At 42.1% G+C, this 24,626-nt stretch overlaps 1 protein-coding gene across 1 annotated transcript in view; it reads right to left on the bottom strand.

Annotated features, from left to right (window-relative positions):
• The window catches only part of LOC140922822 (E3 ubiquitin-protein ligase HUWE1-like), a 49,138-nt gene that overhangs the window by 11,546 nt on the left and 12,966 nt on the right, over positions 1-24,626 (bottom strand). The window contains exons 21-52 of the mRNA XM_073372851.1: positions 24,376-24,553; positions 24,177-24,268; positions 23,438-23,685; positions 23,128-23,185; positions 22,668-22,844; positions 21,875-22,120; positions 21,076-21,292; positions 20,275-20,608; positions 19,889-20,011; positions 19,494-19,567; positions 19,052-19,209; positions 18,691-18,927; positions 18,078-18,191; positions 17,374-17,481; positions 15,421-15,723; positions 14,972-15,121; positions 14,125-14,255; positions 13,208-13,289; positions 12,927-13,042; positions 12,149-12,200; positions 11,629-11,848; positions 11,292-11,364; positions 10,166-10,941; positions 9,414-9,667; positions 8,000-8,564; positions 7,316-7,390; positions 6,287-6,481; positions 5,350-5,694; positions 4,201-4,440; positions 3,155-3,439; positions 1,637-2,566; positions 730-1,052 (exon numbers count right to left, since the gene is read on the bottom strand). Of these exons, the coding sequence (XP_073228952.1) occupies positions 730-1,052; positions 1,637-2,566; positions 3,155-3,439; positions 4,201-4,440; positions 5,350-5,694; positions 6,287-6,481; positions 7,316-7,390; positions 8,000-8,564; positions 9,414-9,667; positions 10,166-10,941; positions 11,292-11,364; positions 11,629-11,848; positions 12,149-12,200; positions 12,927-13,042; positions 13,208-13,289; positions 14,125-14,255; positions 14,972-15,121; positions 15,421-15,723; positions 17,374-17,481; positions 18,078-18,191; positions 18,691-18,927; positions 19,052-19,209; positions 19,494-19,567; positions 19,889-20,011; positions 20,275-20,608; positions 21,076-21,292; positions 21,875-22,120; positions 22,668-22,844; positions 23,128-23,185; positions 23,438-23,685; positions 24,177-24,268; positions 24,376-24,553 (7,479 nt within the window). The remainder of the gene's footprint in view (positions 1-729; positions 1,053-1,636; positions 2,567-3,154; positions 3,440-4,200; positions 4,441-5,349; positions 5,695-6,286; positions 6,482-7,315; positions 7,391-7,999; positions 8,565-9,413; positions 9,668-10,165; positions 10,942-11,291; positions 11,365-11,628; positions 11,849-12,148; positions 12,201-12,926; positions 13,043-13,207; positions 13,290-14,124; positions 14,256-14,971; positions 15,122-15,420; positions 15,724-17,373; positions 17,482-18,077; positions 18,192-18,690; positions 18,928-19,051; positions 19,210-19,493; positions 19,568-19,888; positions 20,012-20,274; positions 20,609-21,075; positions 21,293-21,874; positions 22,121-22,667; positions 22,845-23,127; positions 23,186-23,437; positions 23,686-24,176; positions 24,269-24,375; positions 24,554-24,626) is intronic.

Raw genomic sequence — 24,626 nt, 5'->3', positions numbered from 1 at the left:
GGTAAAATGCACAGAGAAACTAAGTTAATTTTTGTGAAATAAAGAGTGCATGTAATATATCTCGTACTTTAAACTATCATGAGACGGAACAAGCGAGATGAATGTGTAACATACGTCGTTCTTTAAGGGACGATGAGACGAAACAAGCGATATATTAAGCCTATGTGTTATATATCTCTCTCTTTAAACCCTGATGAACAACAAAACAAGCGGATAAATGAGTAATAAGACGAAACAAGGGATGCTGGGATGTTGATTTCGAGCCACACAACCCAGCATTTCGGGCGACTTGACTAAAAATTTAGAGCGACATGACTCTGATATCGGGCGACATAACTTCGCGCGAGGTGACCGTAAACCGACTTAATGAGTAAAACAACAACTCTTCACGCGCACGAAATCAAACTATTTTGTAGATCTCTATACTAACACAGCGAAACTACGAATTGAAATTTCCAAATTTCACGTTCGTACGTAAACAGAAGACAAATATTTTTTTCCGTTTTCGGAACTTGGATTAAGTCCTCTAGATTTCAACTTCCGAGAAATTTGCCTAAATTAACAAACTGAGGCTTGAAACGGGGTGAATCCACTTTGCTGTCGCCGTGGTGGTTGCTTAAGCTCCCTACAGTACATGTTTTGTACTATAACCATTGCAGTAGGTGAAGGTGGAAGACGGTCAGCATTTTTTACAGCCTTACAAAAGGAAGGGAGAAATAATAAACAAACCTCTTCTTGAACGTCAGGAGGCAAAGCAGCCAGAAATTCTGGGCTCACGTTCAGGTCTGTACTCGCTTCATTCTCGTTTGATGTAGCATTTCGCTGCGAAGGTGGGGGTGGATGCAACCCCAGCTGCTCTGCCAGAACCTCACGGCGTATAGCCTCTGGTAAAGCTTCCAGAAAGGAGGGATCTACACCATCTGGGATGGTAACGCCATCTATTGTTAAGGCTGCGGCCTCGCCACTAGTGCCTGGCTGTTCCATGTCCGAGACAGGTCCAGCTGCTGTGTTATCTTCTGCTGGGGCGGGAGGTGGAGGCTGCGATGCTTCGGCTAATTAAACGCAGAGAAACGATTATTAGGTACGGTTCTTGGCAAGACAAGAGATGTAAGTGGTAAACGATGGCATCCGGCAAACCAGACGATAATCTCTCAAAGCTTTGTAATAGTGCGTGATAAGATACAATTATAAGTCTGCTTTCAAAAAGCGAAATTTTGGCTTTTCTCAATAAAAGGGCATCACAGGATACAAACAAAACTGATCTAAGCTTTCTCACTAAGACTTGCCAGCAATAATTTCATGCCAAAAGGTATTGGAATTCTACTTTCTGGTCATGAAAAGACGTGCAGCCAACAATACAAAACATTACTTAACAGCTTTTACCAAGGTCGGAATAGTTTACAGGGTAGGCACGGCTAAAGGTGCTTCAACTTTATTGAGTGCTCTTAATAAGGTTGTAGTTATGGCAGTTACGCTGTGTTCGAAATAGAACTTTAAAGTTCCCTTTTAAATAGCACACAAAACGTTTTCTGGTATTAAAAAGGACGCGTCACATTTGCTCACATAAATACGATAGTTGACGTCGGATTTAAGAAGTGTCCCATTGCTCCGCGTCAAAAATGGCACTAGTACGTACCGGTATCTACAGCTGGAAGAGAATCTTGAATAGACTCAGCTCCTACTGCGGCAGAAGTTCCTTCTTCACCAAGAGCCATGGGTGAACCATCACCTTCCTGTTGTCTTGACTCGTGTTCCGTGCTCGCAGCTTCAGATGGAGTCGCCTGCGGGGCATCAGCAGTTGGCTGTGGAGTAGAAACCTCATCGCTTCCACCCTGGTTAGCGGCTGCTTCCACTGTGGCAGCACTAATAATGTCCTGAGCGACTGAGCTGGCATGAGCGGGAGGGGTTAAGGTGGGTGCAGGGGCAGCCGTTGGGTCTTCACTGTCATCTGCCGGGGTTGATGTTCTCACGATGGCGGCTTGATCAACTGATGGAATGGAAGTACTGAGGATGGGTTCATCCATGCTCATGCCGATTGACGCGGATGTATTACCAGTGTCATCTTGCTCTGCAGCCGCAGGTTCTGATTCAGCAGCGACAGGCTGCTCCTCGACCTGCATCACTTCACTCTGAGGCTCCACAGATGGAGGGGCATCAGACGCAGCTGTCGATGTACCCTCCCCTTCTGCAGTTGTCCCCGTCTCACCACCAGCCTTACCGCTTTCTTGTTTCTTCCTCTCCTCTTCCTCCTTCTTACTGGCAGCAGCCTTGGCCTGAACCTGGGCTTTCTTCTTCTGCTCCTCCTCTCTTCCTTTAGCGATCTCCTCAGCCTGATGCTTCAGTAACACTGGAATAATCTCTGGCTTCACGGCTGCCACGCAGTAGTGAACACCTTGCGCATCTAGGATCTGCCCTTCCTCTGCCCATCGAGCTAACGCAGAGGGTACGGTAGACGAAGTACTTTCAGAGAAATTCTCAAAAAATATTTCGTCAGTGACTCCATCCTCTGTGCTCCTCGTTATAACTTGTATTTCATCTTGTATGATATGTCTTCGGTGAGTGATGCCTACAGAATGAAAATTTACAAAGTCGTCATGACATGTGATTTCGAAGAGAATACCCCCTAAAGTATTTAAGTTTCTGATTATTCAGTTCCTTGCAATAGAGCTTTGGGTAAGAATACCCTTCCAGAAAGGAAAGAGTCCGTCGGCACTCTTCCTCTATTTGTGCGTCAACTTTCACAAATGTGTTAGCGTAGCATTTTAAGGTTCAATTCGACCTGCATTTTGTGCAGCGAGTCGTATGGTTACGATTGACTTCAAACTTGCAGATATAAAACTAGAGAAATCTATGGCTTATTTGCTGAAGTTAGGGAAACATCTGTCGTAGGATTTCGAAGTTATTTACATTTCCTGCTGAAAAACACGATTAAAAAAACAAAACAAACACACATATAAAAAGGTTCGGAACACCTTAACAAGGGTTGAGGGAAACTACACAAGACTCAACTTTCTAATACTCCTAAAGAAGTTGACTTTCGCCCAAAAGTCCGACATGAGAATTTCAGGCATGAAAGTTGGATTTCTGAATCCTATTATTAGATTCTCCTGATAGTAGAAAGAGGTCAGGGCACATTTTCTCTCTAGTGACGTACTTGAACTGAACTGTATCCCATCTGATGAACTTTCGGGTCCCAGTAGGTTTTGAACCACGGCAGGTAGCGGGGGCTGTGTCACTCCCTGGGGAGGTGACAGATGAAGTGACTGGGACTGGTTACTATGGTGCCTGGGCCCGGTGACTCGGAGGCCATGCACACGGGACAAGCGCTGCGCCATGCTGGAAATAGTCTCTGGCTCGTCATCCTGAGAAACAGTCATCATGAATGAGCCAGCAAATCTACCGCCATGAGGACCAGACATCCACTCAAGATGGTGGCGACCTGAACAAACAAACAACGCACGACTATGAGTGTTTCATAAACTACCGCAAACGTCCGGTTATACAACTTCGTAAGGGGTTTTAGGAGGGTTTATAAACGGGAGGGGGGGGGGGGGGGGGGGTGTGGTGGCCTATAACCGGACTAAAAAAGGGTTTTCAAAACAAGCTCCATAGCAATGCTATGGATTTAAGCTTCAAAACGACGTAAAAAGTCGAATTCATTTCTATAGAAGCTAGAGGGGCTTATATTCAGGAGGGAGGGGGGGGGGGGGGACTTCAACCGGATGTTTTTTTTCTATGTTTACAGGTAGGTGGGTCTAAAAATGGCGGGGGGGGGGGGCGGGTATAATGGAAGATTACGGTATGAGCTCAAGGTCTTAAATCTGATTTACTATCCCATTTTCCATAATCGATTTCCAATTCGCAACTTCTGGTATTTTACTTTTCATTTCGCGTTTCCGTATTCACTTCTCACTACCAATTTCTAATTCTTAAGATCTGTGACTGCTAACTTCTGTTTTACCATTTCCGATTCTCTGATTCCTGCTTTCTGAATTTTGTTTCTTGATTTTCGATTTCTGATCCCCGTTTTTTAAATTGTTCTCAAATTCTGCATTTTGATTTGTGTACTCACTTTACTACTCTGCATCAATGGGCAAGGTAAAGTGGTGGCTGTGTTTACAGTCTGCATCAATGAACAGGCTATATAAGCGTCCTGTTTAAATTTTCTATTTCTAGCTTTCAGCTCTACCAACCACTGACCTGATCCTTCATCAAAGGGAAGGTAAATATCGTCCTCGTCGTACATTCGTAATGAATCATCTCCTATGATATCCGCACCATCCTCATCCATGTCACTGCCACCTTCATCTTCTTCATCATCATGCTCATCGTCATCATTATCATCGTCGTCATCATCATCATCATCTCCATCCTCCTCCTCCATCACATCAACTCCACTAGAAGGTTCCACTACTCCATCTTCTCGCACACCTATAGCACCTGTACAACACATCACAAACATTTGTAACAACTCTATCAGGACTCCCCAAGAGCGATTATTAGAGCAAAAGTTAAAAACAAAACAAATTCCAACCATTAAGGTGGCCACTCTTAGGAAGGGACAAGGGACAAGAAGCTTGGCCGTGTGAATTGGGGTCGCTTCGCGCGAAAGTCGATTTGCGCGAAGGCGTTCGCCAGGACATAAGTCGATTCGCCCAATGACACTTAACACTTTATAACACGGTGAATCTACCTCTCAGAGATGTTATATTAGTCAACGTTGGATTCCACATGTGTAGTCACTGTCTTTCCATGCTTACTACGTTTTCTCAGGCTTAAAGAACGACAAATGTACACCTGGCGAATCGACTTAGTCTTGGGGATCTGCCATCAGACGAATCGACCTTTGGGGGAAACGACCCGATACCGGCCGTGTAATTAAAACCTTGTTTACTTCGATATAATAGCCATGTAAAAGTGGATGTTGTCCACTTGCACTACGGTTACTTGCGTGGCTGCTAAGTAGAGGGTGGCCGCTTTATCGTGGTTCGACTGGAGTTCACTACGACAATGACAGCCGTAAAGTTAGATGATAATCAAGTCAGGTACCTTTCTTCAGGAATGCTGTAATTTTACGCAGTCAATGTAATTTAGCTACGTTACCAATAAAGATAAACTGATATGTTTGGGGTGCTCAGCGGTATCAGAATGTTAGCGTAATTGATCTAATTGACACCCCCTCTAAAGTTAAATAAACGCCACGGGCGTCTAGAAGATCATTCAGCGTATGCTTTGAGCGCTCCTTTAGTAGCACTGGCTTTCCGTATCGTGATTAGACAATTCATCTTACAAACAGCGTATCTCTAAAACAGTCCCTCTGACTCAACAAGCAATAACCGAATTACAAACCTTCAGGTCTTGGGACTACGTCAATTTCCTCTTCATGATCATCGTCACTGTCGTCATCATCGTCATCATCGGCATCTTCGTCTTCCTCATCGTGATCATCATTATGGTCACCTGATTCTTCAAAAGTGATGACCATGGTTTCATCATCACCTTCTCTTTCATGGTCGCCGCCATCGTCCTCATCAGAACCTTCACCCACGTCCTCACCTCCGCTGTTATCATCCGAGGAGTCGTTGTCACTTTCGCTGGAGTTTGGGTCAATAACATATGTCGTCTCCTCTATGACACGACCATCAGCCATACGGCGGGTCATCATGTGTTCTGCTAGGATATTGCTGTCAACATCTAGAAAAATAAGTCACACATTAAAAGCAGCCAGTCATTCACGTGGTACAAAACCGCCATGCTGAGGAGAGCAGAGGAAGCACTGGGGCATGACAGACAAAGAGCTCATACCATTTTTAATTCTATTTGTTTGTCTTGTCCCAATTCGTCACTTGCTCTCTAGCAGGGCGGTTTTGTACCACGTGAACTACTAGCTGCAAAGGGCCTATTGGCTATTGATATGAGATATGTCAACGACGGTAAAAAGTTGGTGATTTTCGACCGTTTCATCGCTCATGTCAGCTGGGATAACACAACAGTGTTCTAGCTCAAGACTTCTATTCTGACTCCACTAAGACGAGATATTCAATGTGAAAACCTTTATTTAGGATGCGTCAGTCAGTCATCTGATGCAGAGGTTAAATCAATGATATCCTTCTAGCAAAATACTAACATATGTTCTAAGCTAGAACTTGTACCACGCCAGATAGGAAAAACCACTAAAACACCACCCGTGAGAAGTGGCCAAAAATATGCGTGGAAACGTATTCCCCTACTAATGCAATGGCACGTAAAATCCCGGAATCCGTTTTACCTTACAAGGGGTGCATACCTTGTGTTGCTTGGCCATCAGTGCCATCGGAGTTCAACAACTCATCAACCATTTCTTGCAGTTCTTCCAGTTCCTCTTCTGATGCCATTGGTATTATTGCTCTACCAGTGATTTCAGGGAGGGCCCACGAGTCTCCACTAGCACCCGTGTTCTCTGGTTGGGAGTCAGGCGCCTGAGAATCGTCAGTCGCGGCAGCTGACAGGAAAGTGAAATTTTCAAAAATGCATCAGCAATCTACACATGACTTTGTAGGGGTAACACTTGCTTTACCTGCCCATACTTTAGAAGTAAATTGTTTTTAGGTGTATGTGTGTGTACCAGCTGTATAATTATTTTACTTATTGTATTATTAAATTTGTGCAAAAAAATAATTTAAAAAAATACGCCTTAAATATAATATTCCTCGTTCTAAAACAATGGGCTAAGTAACGGGGGCGAAATGACCTGGGGGCGAAATGACTTGGGGGCGAGATGACCGGTAACCTGTTGGTGGTACGCTTTTCTTTTGTAGTGTGGGTATCGTTCAGTGTCTTTTCGGATCATTATACGTTTCTGGAAAACTGTCCACCTACCCCTCCCGTAAGCCAACATTTTTCCCTAAGTGAGAAGTAAGTGTTAATGTTGGCTCAGGGGAGGGGTAGGTAGGCAGTTTCCCTGAAACCTAAATTGATCCTTTCTTTCAATCGTCATTTGGTGGCCACACCCGTCCGCAACGCCAGGAAACTACGCGGGATGGTTCACATTTTCAGTTATCTCGTCTACTAGTTTTGTAAACTTCCTTGAAAAGAAACCTTCTTGATTTCTTGCTCATTTAACAGTAAAAAAAATGTGCGAAATGTCATAATGTTTTATGCTTCTACACCTGATAAAAAAAGTCTGACCATTGGCCAAGAATGACCATGGGCAACAAGGGTATGGTCTTCTCTTTTCTGAATCAGTTTTTTTTTTATTAAATATAAGAGTCGCTAATTGAATTGACCGAATTGAATTCAAACAATTTTAATTGGTGTCTTATAAGTTTCCCTTTACCTTGGGAGGAGGTTCTTTCAGTAGGCTGTTGACTATCTCCTGTTCTCTGCTGGTCTGCTGCTTCGTCTGTCTGGCCTAGGAACAATCACATACAAACGCTCAGATAACCCACTTCATGGACCCTACCTTACTCAGTCTATATTACAGTCGAATTCTCCAAAAGCGTAACCGACGGGATCCCCTTAACAGAGGTTTCTGCCTTACAGAGAGTGACAAGCAACAAGAACTAATACTAGGTTCCCGTTTTTGGAGAGATGACTCAATATGGTGTAACTATAATATAACGAAACCCTTTATGACAAAAACCCCGGTATGATGAACGATAATTTTGCCTTAGTGTCTCTCAGGGGGCAAAGAAAAAGATTAATTAGAACTACGGTACACGTTATTTTTCACCGAAGTTATAGTAAGGCGGATTAACAGGACCTGGTTCGACAAAAAGTACCCCCGACATCCAAACAAATACTCGCCCCATCTCTTGGCACTAGGCGGGTGCTTAAGATTAAGCTAAAATATGTTCTGATTGTCGCTTGAAAACTGTTTCAAGATATATATGCCAGATATATACAGTAAGTCAAACCTTCGAGAAAGAGACGTATGAATACTATGACAGTTTTCGTCGAGGGAGAAGTTCCACTCTACAGAAATGAAATCAAGTTCAAAAGAGCAACTACTGTCACATACCTGCAGAAGAGCTCTGCTGAGTCTCAGAATCACCTGCCACACCCTGTGAATCAGCGGACTGTTGATCACCTCCAGTTGTTCTTTCCTTACTAGCTCCAGCTTGTGGACCACTGGAGCTTTGTTGGTTCACCACCCCAGAAAGCTTCTCCAGGGGCTTCAACAAACAGTTAATGGTTGCCACAAAATTTGGGCTAGCCAAGTCTAAGCTGTGTGGCACTCGAGCTAAGTCATTTACAAGTCCTTTCTTCAGCAATAGCTTCGTAACACTGTTAGGCTGCGATGCAGCATGCGGCGTAGTATGCGGACCAGTTTCGATCATGGCCTGAACTAATGTAAAGAGAGCCTGGAGTCTCGAGTGTTTGGACGTTGACTCGGGTAATGCTAGAGCACGGCCTAGAGATGCCTTCATCTCAGCTATAAGCGTCTGTTGGGCTTCTGGGGCCTGGTGGCACGTGGCTATAGCCGCTAGTAAGGTGCGCGCGTAAGATTGAGTCTCCTCGCTGTCGCCTGGTGACCCGGATGGGAGAAGATGATCGAGAATAAAGGCGAGGACTGGGCCATCATACTGTGGAGCAAACAGAAGAGAATAAGCTTTTTTCCCGCCCAAATCACGTTGGTTCACGCACTACCTAGTATTGAGAAAATCTCGTTCTCCTATTCATCCTCGTCTTAGAAACTAAAAATCACTAATTAGGGCGATGAGGGGAAATCAATAGGGTGCTTAAGTGACGACGGAGGGAGTAAAAATGTCGCTAAGGGAATAAATTTGCATCCTTTCAAACTTTATCACGTCTTTTTGGACCCGCTAAATTTGTCAAATGTAGGCGATTTTTCCTGGAGTTGAATTCGTAAGGGCTTTATACAGGTTAAAAAAGAGAAAAAAATCTTCCTCTTATGTTCACGTCCTACATAAAACGTTGCATTAGAAGCTTTCACGTTGTAGTCGCGCTCTGGACGTCAAAGAAATGTACTAAAAAGCGTAATGCACGTGCAGAGCTGTTGTTTTGGTCATAAAACCAATTGTTTTTCGACGTTGTCGCTGTCGTCGTCGTCGCGGATGCTTAAGCCCAAACGCATTTTTGAGAGAGGCACGTCAACCGGAAGTAAGGACTTTTCCCTTTTCATATAGGATCAATTTAGGTGTCTGGGAAACTGCACACCTACCCCTCCCCTAAGCTAACGTTAACACTTAGTTCTTACTTAGGGCAAAATGATGCCTTAGGGGAGGGGTAGGTGGGCAGTTTCCCCGACGCCTAAATTGATCCTTAATATGACTTGACGCTATACAATTTGTATTGCTTGGTTTCTTTAAACTTGTACCACTGCTCAGGAATGTAAAAAGTCCACTTCCGGTTGACCTGCGTCGCTCAAAAACGCCTTTGCTTAAGTTCTCTCCTGAGAAGTTGCCACTAACCTCTGATGCAGATGACAATTTAGCATTGTGGCTGTACTCTGTAACAAGCTGTGACACGCCTGCATAGGACTTAACCAGTTCAGCTAACAGCTTCAGAATGGCGGACTTGGGTAGAAGAGGTTTAGAAGGAGTCTTGGTGTCCTTGGTTGAATCTTTGTTTTCTTCATCCTTTGAGATGTCATCCTTCTTTTCATCGCTCTTTATCATTGCTACATGTAACTGAGAACTGCTTTGGCTGTTATTCTGGGACGAGTCTGCATTGCGTAAAAATGATATGTGAGAAACCCTCTTTTACTTTTTCTTCTTTCCCTTTCACAGCTAATAGTAGCCAAAGGAAAAAAAATCCCCAAAATTTATTCCATAATTTTGCAAAATCTCTAGAAATACAAAGTAGACTAGTACGAAAACGTTTTGCCAAAAAGGTTCCATTTGAATGGTAGCACAACAGGTTTTAGTCCACAGACTAAAAAGTTAAAATGATATTTAAAAAATCTACATGTGTTGTAGGTACATTTGAAAGTACTTGGAATATATCGAGCACAATGATTAGGACTTCATTCACAGAGCACCGGACGAATTTCGGCCAGCAGAAAAATTTGACCGGACACTCCGTTCACAAGGGACCGTTCAATATTTTCGCTCTGTTCACACGGAATTGTGAACGGCTAAGCGTCTAAATTTTATTACGGTTAAGGCGGTTCCGTGTGAACAGAACAACTAAACGCCCGAATTTCCACCGGTCGAAAACTTACCAAGGGCCATTTCTTCAACATCAACATCCTCACTAGTAAGTTGTCGATTGTAAGCCGGTACTTGAACCGCACCCTGCCCAGTAAAACCTGCAATCAAATCACCAACTTGACCTAACGCACGTCCCAGCTCTCCAAGCATCTGACTGTCTGAGCGGCGTACAAAAATACCTCTGTCCATGGTCCTTGAGGTGCTATCCGAGGTGCACAGGACATTCAACAGATCGTGAACAACTCCATGAACCGGCTTGGCAACAGGTGGTGGTTTCACAGGCTTACCACTAACCACAGCCTTGACAAGTTGGGCGTAATTTGTAGGCAAGTTCGTGTCTCCACCTTCGATCATCGTCCGGCGTAATTGAGGTGTAATCGCTAAACGAAGCGAGCTTGTTGCAACCTCCTTGAAGAGTTCTTTATTTCGACACGCAGCAGGTCCAAGAACTCTCAGAACATAATTGATTTCCTTAGCTCCTGGCGAGCTAGCGCTAACACCCGTATTATTACTACTGACACTGCTTGTGGCTGACGATCGAACCGCTTTTTCCATTGTGTGCCTCAAGTTTTCTTCATCTTCTAACACGTGTCTAACAAGAAGTGTTGCCAACATGGCAAAACCACCGAATGAAGACTCTTGTGTGAGTAAAAGAAGAGCCCTCGCTCCACCTTGATCTACAAACTGAACGGCGAACTTATGTTCCTGAGTGAGTCTGAGGCAAAGCTTTAGCACTGCTTGTAAGGCGTTTGGTGAGACAGGGATCCCAATAAAACTTGTGCAGCAACTGCAAAAAAGGGAAAATCACGAAGAATAACACAGGCTTACGATTTAATACTGGACAGCAATAAAAATTGAACTGAAAATCGCTGAATCGTTTCGGGTTACCCGGTGGCCCCAAAGGCCTAACTTTGCTCCTGGGCGACTAGAAAATCTTACTTTTTTCGTACAAATCAAATGCTGGGCACCCTGTAGTTTACTACTTCAGAGCACTGGGCTCCCTTCAATTTTCCTTAAAGCACAGCCATAAGAAATGTAGGCTGGATTTCCGCCGCACTCCCGGGTCCGGTCAAAGAGACGGGGGAGAAGCGGGACCAGCGGCTGGTTATCGGGCCTATAGCAAGGTGTTATTGATACCTGATGATAAGGGCTTTTTGATCATCATTTAAGCGCTGGATAACTTGTTCCTCTGGTTTGTCGGTTTTTGCCACTCCTAAAAAAATAATAATGAAATAATATAAAATAAAGAAAAGAATAAAGAATAAAACAGAGTCGATTCTCTCTTAACGGACACCTCTGTAAAACTGACACCTAATAGTTGGTCCCTGCCTTACTTTACTCCCTTTATTTGGCTCTATAAGACGGACATCTCTTCGAGATGGACACTTAGTGTCAGTAACCAAGGTCTCCGTCTTAGAGAGAGACGACTGTGTTTTCAATTCAATATTACAGGTGCAATGGTTTAAAAAAAAGCTTATGTTACCTGAGGTGTCGCTGCTGTCTTTCTTCATTTTTTTGCTAGCTTTATCTTCGGATCCCGACTGGGAAGTTGTTTGCTCTCCGCTTCTTTTCTCACCAGCAACAGATGTGCTGCTTGCGGAGCTCTTAGCTTCTCCCCTTCTGCTAGCCGTGTCACCGTTTAAGTTAGCAGTTTCTAACATTATGGGGCGTCGATTGCCGGAGTCCTCGTTTACCTACCAAGACACCAGAGGGATTTTATTGAAATTAAAGGAGCTGCGCCACAAATTTAGCTAAAGTTTTAGCCGCGATATCCACATGCTAATTCTCTAAACTGATCAACATACATTTCCTTACAGATTTAGTTGAGAGAATGTGATGAGATCGAACACTCTTCGTTAAGGTGATCATTCTATTAATTCTCATTAATTCTACTGTAGTGATAGTATTAGGAGAAAATCGAAGTTGGTCATCCTAACCTCATCATCTAAAATCTGAAATTCGAGTCTGCAGAATGTAAAAGGCAATATCCATACCTGAACCATCGTGGAGAAGTTCACCAAATAGCGTCGCCTTCCTGCCATGAACCTGAGAAAAGACAATGTTACAGACGCTTAGGTAGATGGAAAACACTTGATAACATCGACTGATACCAGAATTGTGAGCCCGAGAGAATAAAGAACCCTAACAAGACATTGTCTTCTCTGCAACCACGGTTACCAACGTGACATGTTGAGTTTGTATCACTTGACTAGTAGTCACAGAATCAAACGAAACGTTTCAACAACAACTTAGGTTTTTTAGAAAAACATCAGTGAAACAAAGGAGGCGCATGGAAAGATAAAGGTAATAAATTGAATAAGGTGAAGGTTAATTAAGTCGATCTACTATTATTACATGTTTTATCGCAGTTAAACTTGTGTCACACAGTATTCAGAAGTTAAATTACTTCCTCGGTGGAAACTTGTGTGACGACTAACGGCTCTGCCTGACAAAACAGCCGTCTCTTGGCGATGCCACCACTGGTTTTCCTGCGTAATGACGTCTGAGAAACGACTGCAGTAATTCCATACTGATGACGTGTCACTACCCAGATATGGGAGGTGCTCCTGATTGGTCGTGCCGCGTGAGAAATTTTGACGCTCCGTCATCAGTATGGAATTTCGGAGCTCTTTCATAAACATAATTTTGCGGGAAAAACAGTGGGGGCTGTTTTCTCAGGCTACTTACAGCTGAGCACATGACTTCTCTGTCTATTGTGGCGGTGGCCTTCTGACTTAAGTAACTACTGTATGTGACTGTAAAAAGGTATACCTGACTCGCGACTCTCCACTTCTATACGCTGCATCGATGGTCGTGTTATTGTTGACGTTGTAGTTGTACCATCGACCACTTCGGTCGTCAAACCACTTCCACGCATGCGTAGTACACTGGGTGATAAACAAACAAAATAGACGGTAACCTTCAACATCATATTATGCATATTAACCTTTCTAGTGGCTGAGACAATCTGAAGGTCAAGTAGAAAAGGGGACAACCAGAGTAAGAATCAAGGAAGTTGCAAGCTACCTCTAGTGCAAATGAGTGCAATTTACCTTATCATGAAGCATTTTTCTCCTGGTAGTGACCGCCATTTTCTCATGGGTGTCCAACAACAGTATCATAGAAGACAACCACCTGCATAACGGTAACACCACAGAGAATTTCATTATACATGACAAGGTCAATCTTCTTTCTCTCTTTCTCAATAGTTCTTGAATTAGATAAAAATGACTTTTTTAATGTTTATGAGTTCCTCGAGAGATGAATTCACGCTTTCGCCGCAAAACTTAGTGACAGATATTTCTGCTGCTTTCCGGTCGCCATGTTGGTTCCCATCCGGATGGACACCAACATGGCGTCTCCATACAAAGCGCAATATTAAAATTTGGGAAGATCGGTAATTCTCCGAATACCTCACCAGGGTTCGCACTCTTTTGAGCTCTCCAAATTCCATGACTTTCTGCGACTTCTTCCATGACCTTTTCAAGTTTTTCATGACCTTGGGTTTAGCTGCCACTTTCAAAAGTTTTCAAACCTTTCCTTGTTGTAAAGTATTTTTGACCTTTAACAGTTCAACAGACACAAACTCCGGTGTCCACAAAAATGCGTGCCGTTCGCGCTACTTAATTACTCCTCTTTGCCTTACATTGCCCTTGCTTTTGTCGTCCGAAGTATCCCGAGAAGTAGCCAATCAACCACACAAAACTTTGATTTTCCACGACTTTCAAGGACCGACAATTAAATTCCATGACCTTCCAGGCCGGAAAATGAAATTCTTAAATTCCATGACTTTCCAGGTTTTCCATGACCTGCACGAATCTTGTTCGCAAGTGAAAAAATGCACCGGTCTAAATTTTGGCGAGGGTCTCTGCACAATTAAATCCCCCTGTTCATTCCCCAGATTCTGGACTCTATCTAATGGACGGTATTGACTTTTACTTTTGATGGCACCACACAACAGAACACTTACACTGGGGTAGATGCTGTGGATCCCACTAACTTGCTTTGTACCATGACTTTTTGACACACCTCGAGTAACTCAAGCAAAAGATTTACAATACCAAACTTCTCAATGATGGCTCCACAGTGGAATTTCTTTTCCTGTGAAAGTTGTAAAACAAAAGGAGTGACTCCATTGGTGTCGAGTACGAACCATCGCCTGTCCCACCCTGTTAGCACAGCCTTTCTTTCGCTCTCGATTTTAGCGTACTCAATAAAGACTCTGCATGAACCGAGTAAGATCTTTGTTGAGTATGCGCTGCATGTTACTGGGATATAGTCTCGACCCCAGGCTTAATAACCGTGCGCTCGGTTATGATCATCAGTTTGTCAATAAACAGATGTTTACACCTGAAAAGTTTGACGAGATAAACAAGATTGACTAGTCCAGAAGTTCGGGCTGCGGCGACTTCAAAGGCTTGACGCGATTCAGCACAGCTTCTTTTTCTCCTCCTCGATCAAGAAAAAGACAAAAGGAGGCTCTGCTCGACGGGTGCACCTGGGGAGGGGTAGGTGGGTAGTATTCCCGAGGCTTAGTCGCCTCTTCCCCACTCCCTATAATATCGAGTTACTTCCAAAGTAGCGATTACTGATTTGCACTAAACCTTGAAGTATGCCACCCAGAGGTTAGTATCCCACTGAAATGGGAAAAGTGGATTACTACCGAGGAACATCCAATTGTTCCTCCAAACTCTTAGTTGAAGCCAGGGCTTGAAAAAAGTCCCGTCGGGTAGTTCGGGACAGGTAGATTTTCAAGCTTACTTGCTAAGTGGGCAAGTCATCTAGCCCATTTGGAGTAAAAGAGCAAAACAACTTACCTCAAACAGCAAACAAGTGAGATGAAGAAGAGAGGACAATCGCGCAGCTTCTGGCATGCTGCTCATCTGGGAAATGCTTTCTTCAAGTTGTTTGGTGTCAACATTTTTAATGGTGCAAGTTTTCAAAACAGTTTTCACGTCCGACTGGACCTGTTGAAAGAAGAGAGCTAAAGTCAACCAGAAAAGGGAAAAAAAAAACGAAACGCCAATAAAAGGCACAAATTGTAGTTCAGCAACTGCAAGCGAGAAAGGATAACTATCTAGTACGACTTTCCTCCTTCATCCCAGACTAAACCCAGCTGCACGTAAGAAACCGAAACGTTGGAATTGTTAACTGACCTGGTCACTCATCATAGGAATTCAAAATCCATACCGTCGACTTCAGGTTATCATTTGGGTGCACAGGGTTCAATGGAATTATGTCACTTTTGCAGTTACTAAAGACATACCTGATCCAAAATGTGCATCATTGTGTTTTTCTTCCATTCCTCTCCGTTGCGTAACGCCACAGCAGACAGCACGTCACAAGCTTTGACAACAGTCCCCGGCATTTCAGTTAGTACCTCTAAACAGCCATGCAGCATATCAGCCGTGAATTGGTCCAGTACAGTTTTCTCCAGTGGAATGTTATCGTCACCACCTTCGTCTTCCTCTGCCTTGTTTTTTGAAGTGCTCTCTTCTTGTTTTTTCTCTGTTTTGGACGCGTCTGTGGCTGCAGGCTCCGAGGCGCCAGAACCAGAGGCAGCAGCAGGCTACAAAGTAAAACCAACATTGTAAGGTTTCTCAAAGGAATATTATACACATCAGTCTCTCTTCAGTCACAAGAACTGTTACTGAAACCTGTCCAACTGACCGCTGAGCCCTTCCCCTCCCGGAGGTGGAAAAAGAACCGCTGGATTTCATCCGCAGGATCAAGAATTAGTTGCATCATACAAGACTCAATTATTCATTCCCTGGGAGTCAAATGGTTAATTAGCCGTTTGTACCTCTCCCATAATAATAATTGTCCCCCCTAAATTTTGCAATACTTTCGTCTTTAATTTCCCCTGCGTATCAGTCGTCCCAAGAGAAATTGAAGACAATGCTTATGCAAAATTTGAGAAGGCAAACAAGGAGAAGGTGTATTATGGAAGATGTGCAAATGGCAGATACAGGTTGGACTTCATGAAAATAAGCCGATGAGACTTCGGTATGTGCATATGCGTTCTATACAGCATTCAATGCAATAGGCCCTCAGATCAGTGTAAGAGCAAGAGATTGAGTACAACTTCCGAATTTGAGCGGTTCTACAAAGAGTCCCGTTACTGACTAATCTCCGTCGCCGCTGTTTTTGTCTCATCACCCAAAGGGAGGGAGAGTTGGGTGACCAGTGGCGGTCCCAGGGGAGGGGCCGGGTGGCCCGCCCCCACTACACCCCCTTATTTTTAGACCAAACTGAGGCCCGAAGGGCCGAAAAAATTCTTTTGGGAGAATGCCCCCCCACCCCCCTTATCTGAGGGTCTGGATGACCGCCCCCCACATATCTCAAGTTGTGGGTGACGAGACAAAAGTGGCTGCAAGGGAGACTAGCCACCGACTAGTCGTCCAAGATTGCTAGGATTCCCAAAGGGCTCTACAAAAACAGGAAATACTACCCGATAAATTGATAATGTACCAGATTAGTCCAGGATACGTCTGCAGTGTATGGCAGACAATCCAACGATGCAAAACGTCTGGCTGATCAATGTTGCATTGATATTACGAACAGCACCACAATCACGTTATGGAGCTGTAGATACCGACAATGCTTATAATGATGACCAAAAAATCAGTTAAAGAGCAAGGAACGGTACTACAAAATACCCAGTGCCATAGTCCTGTTTAAACCATGTATGATTTTTAATGGTACACAAGGGAAAAAAAAACCGTAAGCACGCAAATATTAATCTCCCCCCTCTCAAAAAACCATAGGAAAAAAAAAAAAAAAAAAGAAAACGGTGACTAAGTATGCAATCTGAGATCAGGCCCAATTTTAGCTTTCGTTGTTCACGTATTTACTCTTACGTGGTAGTGAAACAAAGTTAGAGCCTCGCCTCAGATTACTTAGCACGAGTTGAAATTGCATTACATTATTGGGTCTCATTAGCAAAGCTACAAAACGTTCTAGTAAAAACACACTTGTAAAAGCCACAATTTATTTTGGCAGGAAGACGGCATATAGCAAATACTTCATGCATACTATGAAGCTATTTATTAGAGCTGGATGGTCAAAAACAGTAGTCTCCTTTTTGTTCACTTTTGGTGAGCTTTGAAATTTTCCCCCGAACCAACCTTCTACACACCCCCTTCCCTTCTGGATGGCTAAAAATAGAAAAAGCCCTCCAAAGACTTGGTGCAGTGTACAGATTATACTGGATTTGTACCTGATCTACAGCTGGGGCAGCAGCAAGTGGCATATCCTGCCCAAGAGACATAGCTATGGCCCTCATCATTTGGTCTTCTTCTAACATGTCATAGTCCAACCCAAGCTCCTGAAATAGTTTCATAACAAATCTTCCCTTTAAGCCCCAATATCCAAATACAAATTCTCCACACTAGTGTACAAACATTACCTTACAGAATTAGTTGAGAGAACTTGATAAAAGATCACAGCATTTCTCCTTTGTTGATCATTTTGTTAGTTCTCCCAACCTTTCCTCTTGATAATGTATTGATATAGTTAGGAGAAAATTGATGTTGATCTCCCTTAGGACTTTAAGGGTTAAAACTAGCTGGACAGAACGGTCATTATAGACAGTCTTCCTTACAAGACCTGTCAGTGTTGTGTATAATAATTATTAAGGAATCGAGTAACCTGGCTGCATAGTCCTGATTCATACTGATAGTGGACTTCTCAAGATGACTTGACAGTTCTGATTCACAATGGAATTTGATTAAATTAGGTTTCTGGGAAACTGCTTACCTAACCCTCCCCTGAGCCAACATTTTGCCCTATAAAAGGTTGGCTTAGGGGAGGGGTAGGTGGGCAGTGTCCCAGTGACCTAAATTGACCCGGAATTCTCTAGACACTGGACTGGTCTGGCCGCCCAGTTCTGACTAAAGTTAAGCACCCTTAGACTGTACCTACCCTTGATGGAGGTGGTGGAGGGTGAGTTAGGATGTAATCAGTGGCCTCCTCCAGACTTCCTGTATTCAGGAGAGCCAGTCTTGCATGTTCATGTGTAAAGCCCATATCCATAAACTGAAACAGCGAGAAATAACAGAAATACAAAGACAAAAATTGCAGAACTCAAGTCTATCAGAAAATAACATTTAAAACAAAGTTTGGCCAAATGTTTTCTAGTCATAATGCAAAGCTTGCAAAAATCACCAAAAAATTATATTATTATGGTTGGTCCTCCCTGATATCTTCTTCATAACTTTACAGGAGAATTTTGTGCACTGGTAAGGGTACAAAGTAATGACTTCAGCACACTTTCTATGCCCCCCCTCAGTTTCCATATTAACCCTTTAAGCCCCAGTATCCACATACAAATTCTCCAAACTGGTCTTCATACATTTCCTTAAAGAATGAGTTGAGAGAATTTTGTAAAAGATCACGGTATTTTCTCTTTGGTGATCATTTTATTAATTCTCATAACCTAATCTCTTAACAACGTATGGATAGTGTTAGGAGAATTTCGATGTTAGACACCACTGGGACTTAAAAGGTTAACAGGGTTTGACTGCACTTTAACTACCTGCTGTAAATGCTGCATGTTAATCTCAGGTTGGGGCGCTGCCTCAGGAGGTCTTGCAGGAACGGAAGTGCTACTTGTGGATCCAGAGCTTTCAGGGGCAGATCCAAGCTTCTCTTTGATAACAGCCTCGCCTTTTATAATGTGGTACAAAATGGACAACATGGACTCTGCTATATGAGGACCGTACTCTTTAGGGAGTCTCTGGCCCCAGAGCTGTTGGACTGCAGAGAATGCTTTCTGGAAAAAAAAAAACACAAATGTTCACCCTCACTTAACCTGCGATCAGGTGTTTTTCTTTTTCTCCACAATGAGAAAGAAATGAGAATGTTAATCAACCCTGCTACCAAAACCTTCCACATACCTTTTGCGTAGTGACAAGGAAATCAACAGGTTTAAATGGAACAAATCCTGGCTGGGTGGAAGTTGCAGGAAGACTATGGGGAGAGTCTAACAGTGTTTCTGAATTTACCAGTCTGTTGACCAGTGTTAACCATGAGTCAAGCAACTCCTGTGATCCCTCTAAAAGGCAAAAAAAAGGCAAAGAAGACAGTGTAGAAAAATTTAAATTTACCTGCGCCTAATAGATCAGTAGGTAGAGCACTGCAGCAAAGAGCGCAGAGTCCCTGGCTTCAAATCCTGTTTTAGGGCATTATTTTGCAATTTTTCCAGCAATTTGTATGGTTACATACATTAATAATTAATGTATGTAACCATACAAATTGCTGGAAAAATTGCAAAATAATGCCCTAAAAACAGGATTTTTATTAGGACCAAAGACTAAACTACTAAACAATCAAACATACCTGGAAAGGCTGTAACACTTAGGTTATTATCAAAAGGAGTTTTCCCATCCTGACTTAATACCAGCTTAACCAACCTGTGAACAAAAATACATGTAATATCACAATCTACCTATTGCAAAGGGAGTAGAAATGCAAAAGAAGCAGGGAGATGATATTTTGTCTCCTGTGCAGGCCTGAATTTCAAAGGCTGTACAAATAGTAACAGAGACAGCAGCCAACATAGTGAATGAAATGTAAAGAAAAAAGTTTTTGAGTAGTTCTGGGTCTTTTCGGTCACATAGTTAGCCAAAAACAGTTTGCCTACTTTCAAATGTCACTTTCAGCAATTTTTTCAGGGACACACGGTTTAACCATAACATCAAATAAATACCAGAAATTCAGTATAAATAACTTACGAGAAAAGACTGCTGTGTGCTCCAGACAATACAAACTGCTGTAGCATCAAATGGTAAGGGTTCTTTTTGTCATCGAACAGAAGACGTGAGGCAAAACCAACAACACACATGTGGAAGTGCAATCTGAAATGTTCAGTTTGTAAAGAGAATAAATGTGCAGAATTATTAATACATCAAAGGCAGAGCTTATTATCTGTGACAAAATCCTTTAAGTCATCTTCAACACAAGCCAATCTTTAAAATTATCTTAATTAATTGTGCTAACCCTATACGAATTTATTAAAACAATCAAACAAAAACAAAACAAAACAAATCATTGCCACTTTAGCGAAAAGGTAACAAAGCGTAGGTAAAAATGGTCATTCAATTAAAGCTTGTTCCTGTACCTCAGCTTGGGGACCGTACTATCAGAGGGGAGACCTTTCCAAGACAAAGCATCCTTTAACAGATTACTCAACTGCATAGAGACAAAACGTGCTGGTAGGGTTGGAAGGCCAGGCACAGCAGCTGTGTGTGGTGCTCGTCGCTGCCGTTGCGCTGACCCAACACTCAATCTTACAAGAAGCACGAACAGGTCTGATAAGGCACGGCCAAGGGCAGTTGAAGTCTTAAGAAGTTGTTTGATAATTCCTTGTTGTACAGGGGGGAGGCTTCCTTTTCCGGGGGAAGATTCCTTATCAGTTGTCACTGTTATTGTTGGGTTGCCATCAGCTGTTTGTCCTTAGCAACAAAAATTGTAAGTGTTTTAACTTAATTAGGACATTTGAATTAAAAGAAAACATTACTGTGCATACTGTGTGGAATTTTCAAAAAAGCTTTCAAGCTTTAGCAAGAAGAAGGAGGGGGAGAAGGAGGAAGAGAAGAAGAAGAAGAAGCTTTAGTTAATATTAATTATTATCAACTATAAATGCAGAAGCATAAAAATTTTATTCTGATATAATTATACTTCCACCCTTCTTCAACAAGAGCTAATATTCCCGAGATTTAACTATTTTACAGACTAAAACACTCTTTTGAGTATCTGCAAAATCCTTCGAGGTGTGACCATGTTCAGATAAAACCTCTTCTCCATCACTTTTATGTGGTACAACTTGCTAAAATACATGTATGATGATTATTGTCTTCAAGGAGCAATTTACTCTGATTTCAGCGTTCTTGGAATTATAACAAATTAAGGAAAAAATTACCTGATGGTTCTTCCTGACTTGCTGAGGTGGAAGCTTTGAGCATTTCTAGTTCCTTTTCAGCCACCTTTGTCTCACTCCCAGATGATTCAGACCTGCTGACAGTTTCCAGTACAATAGTCTCCCAAATGAGGAACATATAAAGCTGACTCAGTTGCTTCAGTACCACGATACCTTGATCAGAACCCCAGTGATTCACACACAGGCTGCGGATGTCAAACTAGATGGGGAATAAAAGTAATGGGTCAGTTTGTAAACAAACTGTGTTGGAAAGTGAAACACAAAGAATGCTATAATTTGGTATTAGAACTGGCCAGTGCAAAAGATTAAGCAGCAAATATTTAACATTGTGAAAGTGCTACAACCAGTTACAAAAAGACTTGAGACATTGCAACTTATTTGGCTGAAAATGGTGTTTTTTTGACTGTGCAGAATTCATGCCCATCCCCTGCACTGAGTGGAAGTCATCCAAAGTCATGTTCAGCACTCTTGCAATGACAAGAAAACAATGGAGTGGAGGAAAAATCCAATTCTTTATAAAAAAAAATGTCTCACAAGCACAATGAATGTATCATCATCTGAGAGCAAATTATTCTAACAAAAGCATTAGGGCTAGAAGCATCAGCTTTTCAACACACCCAGCCTCAAGACCAACTACCACTTCAACAATGGCTAATTAAAATACATAAGTCACCACACAAGGACTCGAGGCACCCGTCACACAGAAGGGGCAGGCAAGAAATAAAAAAAAGAAAAAAGCAATGTTTTACATGTGCAACAGGCTGGCTGACATAATTATTACCTGACCAACTTTACAGACATGAAGGAACATGCCTACATAGGCATGCGCAGCAACAACTCCATGCAATAGAGGTGTCTGTTGTACTGATGCCATGGCTTGCTGGGGTCGGCTTGATGAAGCTACCTCATGTAACAATAGAGATATAGGAGAGCTGGCTGATCTTGAGATGAGTGGCTCAAGGTTGTTTAACACATCACTGAGTACAGTCAGGCCTTGCTTAAGCACTTGGGCTTCATGAGATAACATCTAAAAAAAGACCAAGAGGTTGTCAAGAAAAAAAATACATGTATTACGTTTACTTTGGGTAAAGAACAAAGAGGTTGCCAAGAAAAAAAATACATGTATTACGATTCTTCAGAATAAAACTATTATTTACTTTGGGTGTGCAAATCAAGTATAAGATCATGCAACCCACAATGCATACACCTGTACCTTTGGCACTATCCTACATTTGCCCTTTCAACAGTGAAAGTGAAGACATCAAAGAAAGGTTTGACAATGATATAAGAGAATCTATATCTGATGTGCAACAATCTTGACTTGAAAACTGCTACCTAAAAAATCCTGTTTTTGAAATTAGCAGCTTAAATGATCTTCGTAGAAATCTAGTTCAATTGACTTTGCTTCCCTCTGGTCTATAAATCCTCCTGTATGTGATGTCTGAAATAAGTAAGTCTTCAGAAATCTAACAGTAGCTATTACTGTTAGTCTGACATTATTGTCCCAAAACAAGTTTACTACTTAGTACAATGAATATGATTTAGCTGTGAGTGTCTACAGTACAGATGCTCACCAAGATAGACTTGCATACACCTGACACAGACTGGCAAGCTTGAGAAGACACAAAGTCTAGCGGCAGATTAGGCAAGCCAAGAATATTGATCAGTGGCTCCAATCCTCCAAGGCGAACAAACTCTCTGCAGTGGTCGTCAGTTGAATTATTACTGAGTATTGAGTCCACAAAACGGACCTGGGTGAAAGTCAAAATCTCTCAGTTTAAGATTTTCAGAAATAAAATACACAGAGTAAATTAACAATAAAAAAATTCAAAGTCATTTAAATTAAACATCCTCTGATGTTCTTCTAAATCAGTGGTGCTGTCAAGCAAATACAAAGTCCCCAGCCTTTTTAAATTCTTAAGATTTCATACATAGTATAAATAATTTTATGTATGACACAACACGTGCTGGCTGTGCACTTATTTGCTGATCAAAACATTAAAATATTTCATTAGCACATGCTAAACAACATACCACATTCAGAATATAATCCATGAGTGGAATAAAGGTCCTTTTCTCTTCTTCAGCAGTCCTTTACAGTACAAAAAAAATTACAGAAAAGAAACGAGTTAGTTAACTTTTCCTGCTTGACAAAGATTTCAAAACCATTCATCATGGAGGGTACACTGTACTATATCATGTCCTTTAGTTGTAAGTAAGAATGGACAATCTACTACCACACATTAACTAGAATCAAAAAATGTATAATTGCCTTTGCCAAGTACGCAAATAAATCAAAGTAGATGTATCAATAACAACAATAATGATAATAATCAAGACATACTTTGAGCTATCCTTAGTCTTGTCACTTTCAGCCAAGATCTTAGCCGCACTGGCAGTGGTTGTAAAACTGAATCGATCATCATCATCCTCTTCTTCATCAGACATAGGTTCTTCTGCACCAGATATCACTCGCCCTGGCCCCTGTACCAGCCCAGTAACACTGTCTGTGTCACTTCCATCTGTTTTAGCACCCATCTTGAAACCAATGCATTTTGGGTCCCGACCAAGGGAGCAGACCTCTTGTAAGAGCTAAAACAAAGCAAGACCCATTTTCAATGCAGAAATACAACTCTAGGAAATTCTACAAAATAGGTGCTGGTGATTGTATCTTTGCTTGCTTGCATTTCAATACAACAATGATTTTAAGGTGCGCCTAGAAATAAAACCCAAGTGACTTCTGACAGACTACCACAAATAACTGTATTCTACTTACTAATACAACTGTATGCCCTTAATTAAGTCAGAGCAAAGAAGAATAATTATTTGAGTTGAAATTGAGACTAACTTCAGGATATTTTTCACACACGCTATCTATTCTCTGCCTAGTACTCTGTTCTCAACCAAGCCATATAAGTGGATCCCCTAGGATATTCTGTATAGTAGTAAAATCATACTCCTAAAATAGCAAAAAACACAGTAACGGCACTCTTGCCTCTGATGCTGATTTGCTGATCTAACTGGCAAAGGAACCTGCTGCTGAAAAACTACTCTCATAAAACTGCTAGAGTAACAAATGATACCTTTATGATGGCTGTCATGGCATCGGTTTTAAGAGTGGGTTGGTGTCTCATCAGTTCATCCATTGCAGTTCCAAGGTTGGATGCAGTTTCGCCTGCACAAAGACAAACACAAACAACATAATTATTATGATGGGTAATTACTGACATTACATAAGAGGTTCGAGCATTGTGATTACAACCAACACAGAAATGGACCTACCCAAGGTTTCTGAGGTTCTTCTGCGCCTCATGGCTGGAAGATAGTCTGGAGATAGCAATACTCTGAACAACTTGTCAAAAGGTTTGCACCTCATAAAGGCTTGAAGACCTCGATTATTCAAACACAGGGCACTTAGCACACTAGGAAGGGAAGAGAGAACTTCCCTCGTAGCAGGAACCTGAAAGAAGGAAAAAAATACATATTTGATACATGCATATTGATGGTATTTGTAGTGCACATGTACAATCATT

This window comes from Porites lutea, chromosome 13 (assembly GCF_958299795.1).
Source record: "Porites lutea chromosome 13, jaPorLute2.1, whole genome shotgun sequence".
Classification (NCBI taxonomy): Eukaryota; Metazoa; Cnidaria; class Anthozoa; order Scleractinia; family Poritidae; genus Porites; species Porites lutea.
The sequence above is the reverse complement of the archived record's forward strand: the minus strand, read 5'-3'. Positions and strand labels throughout refer to the sequence as shown.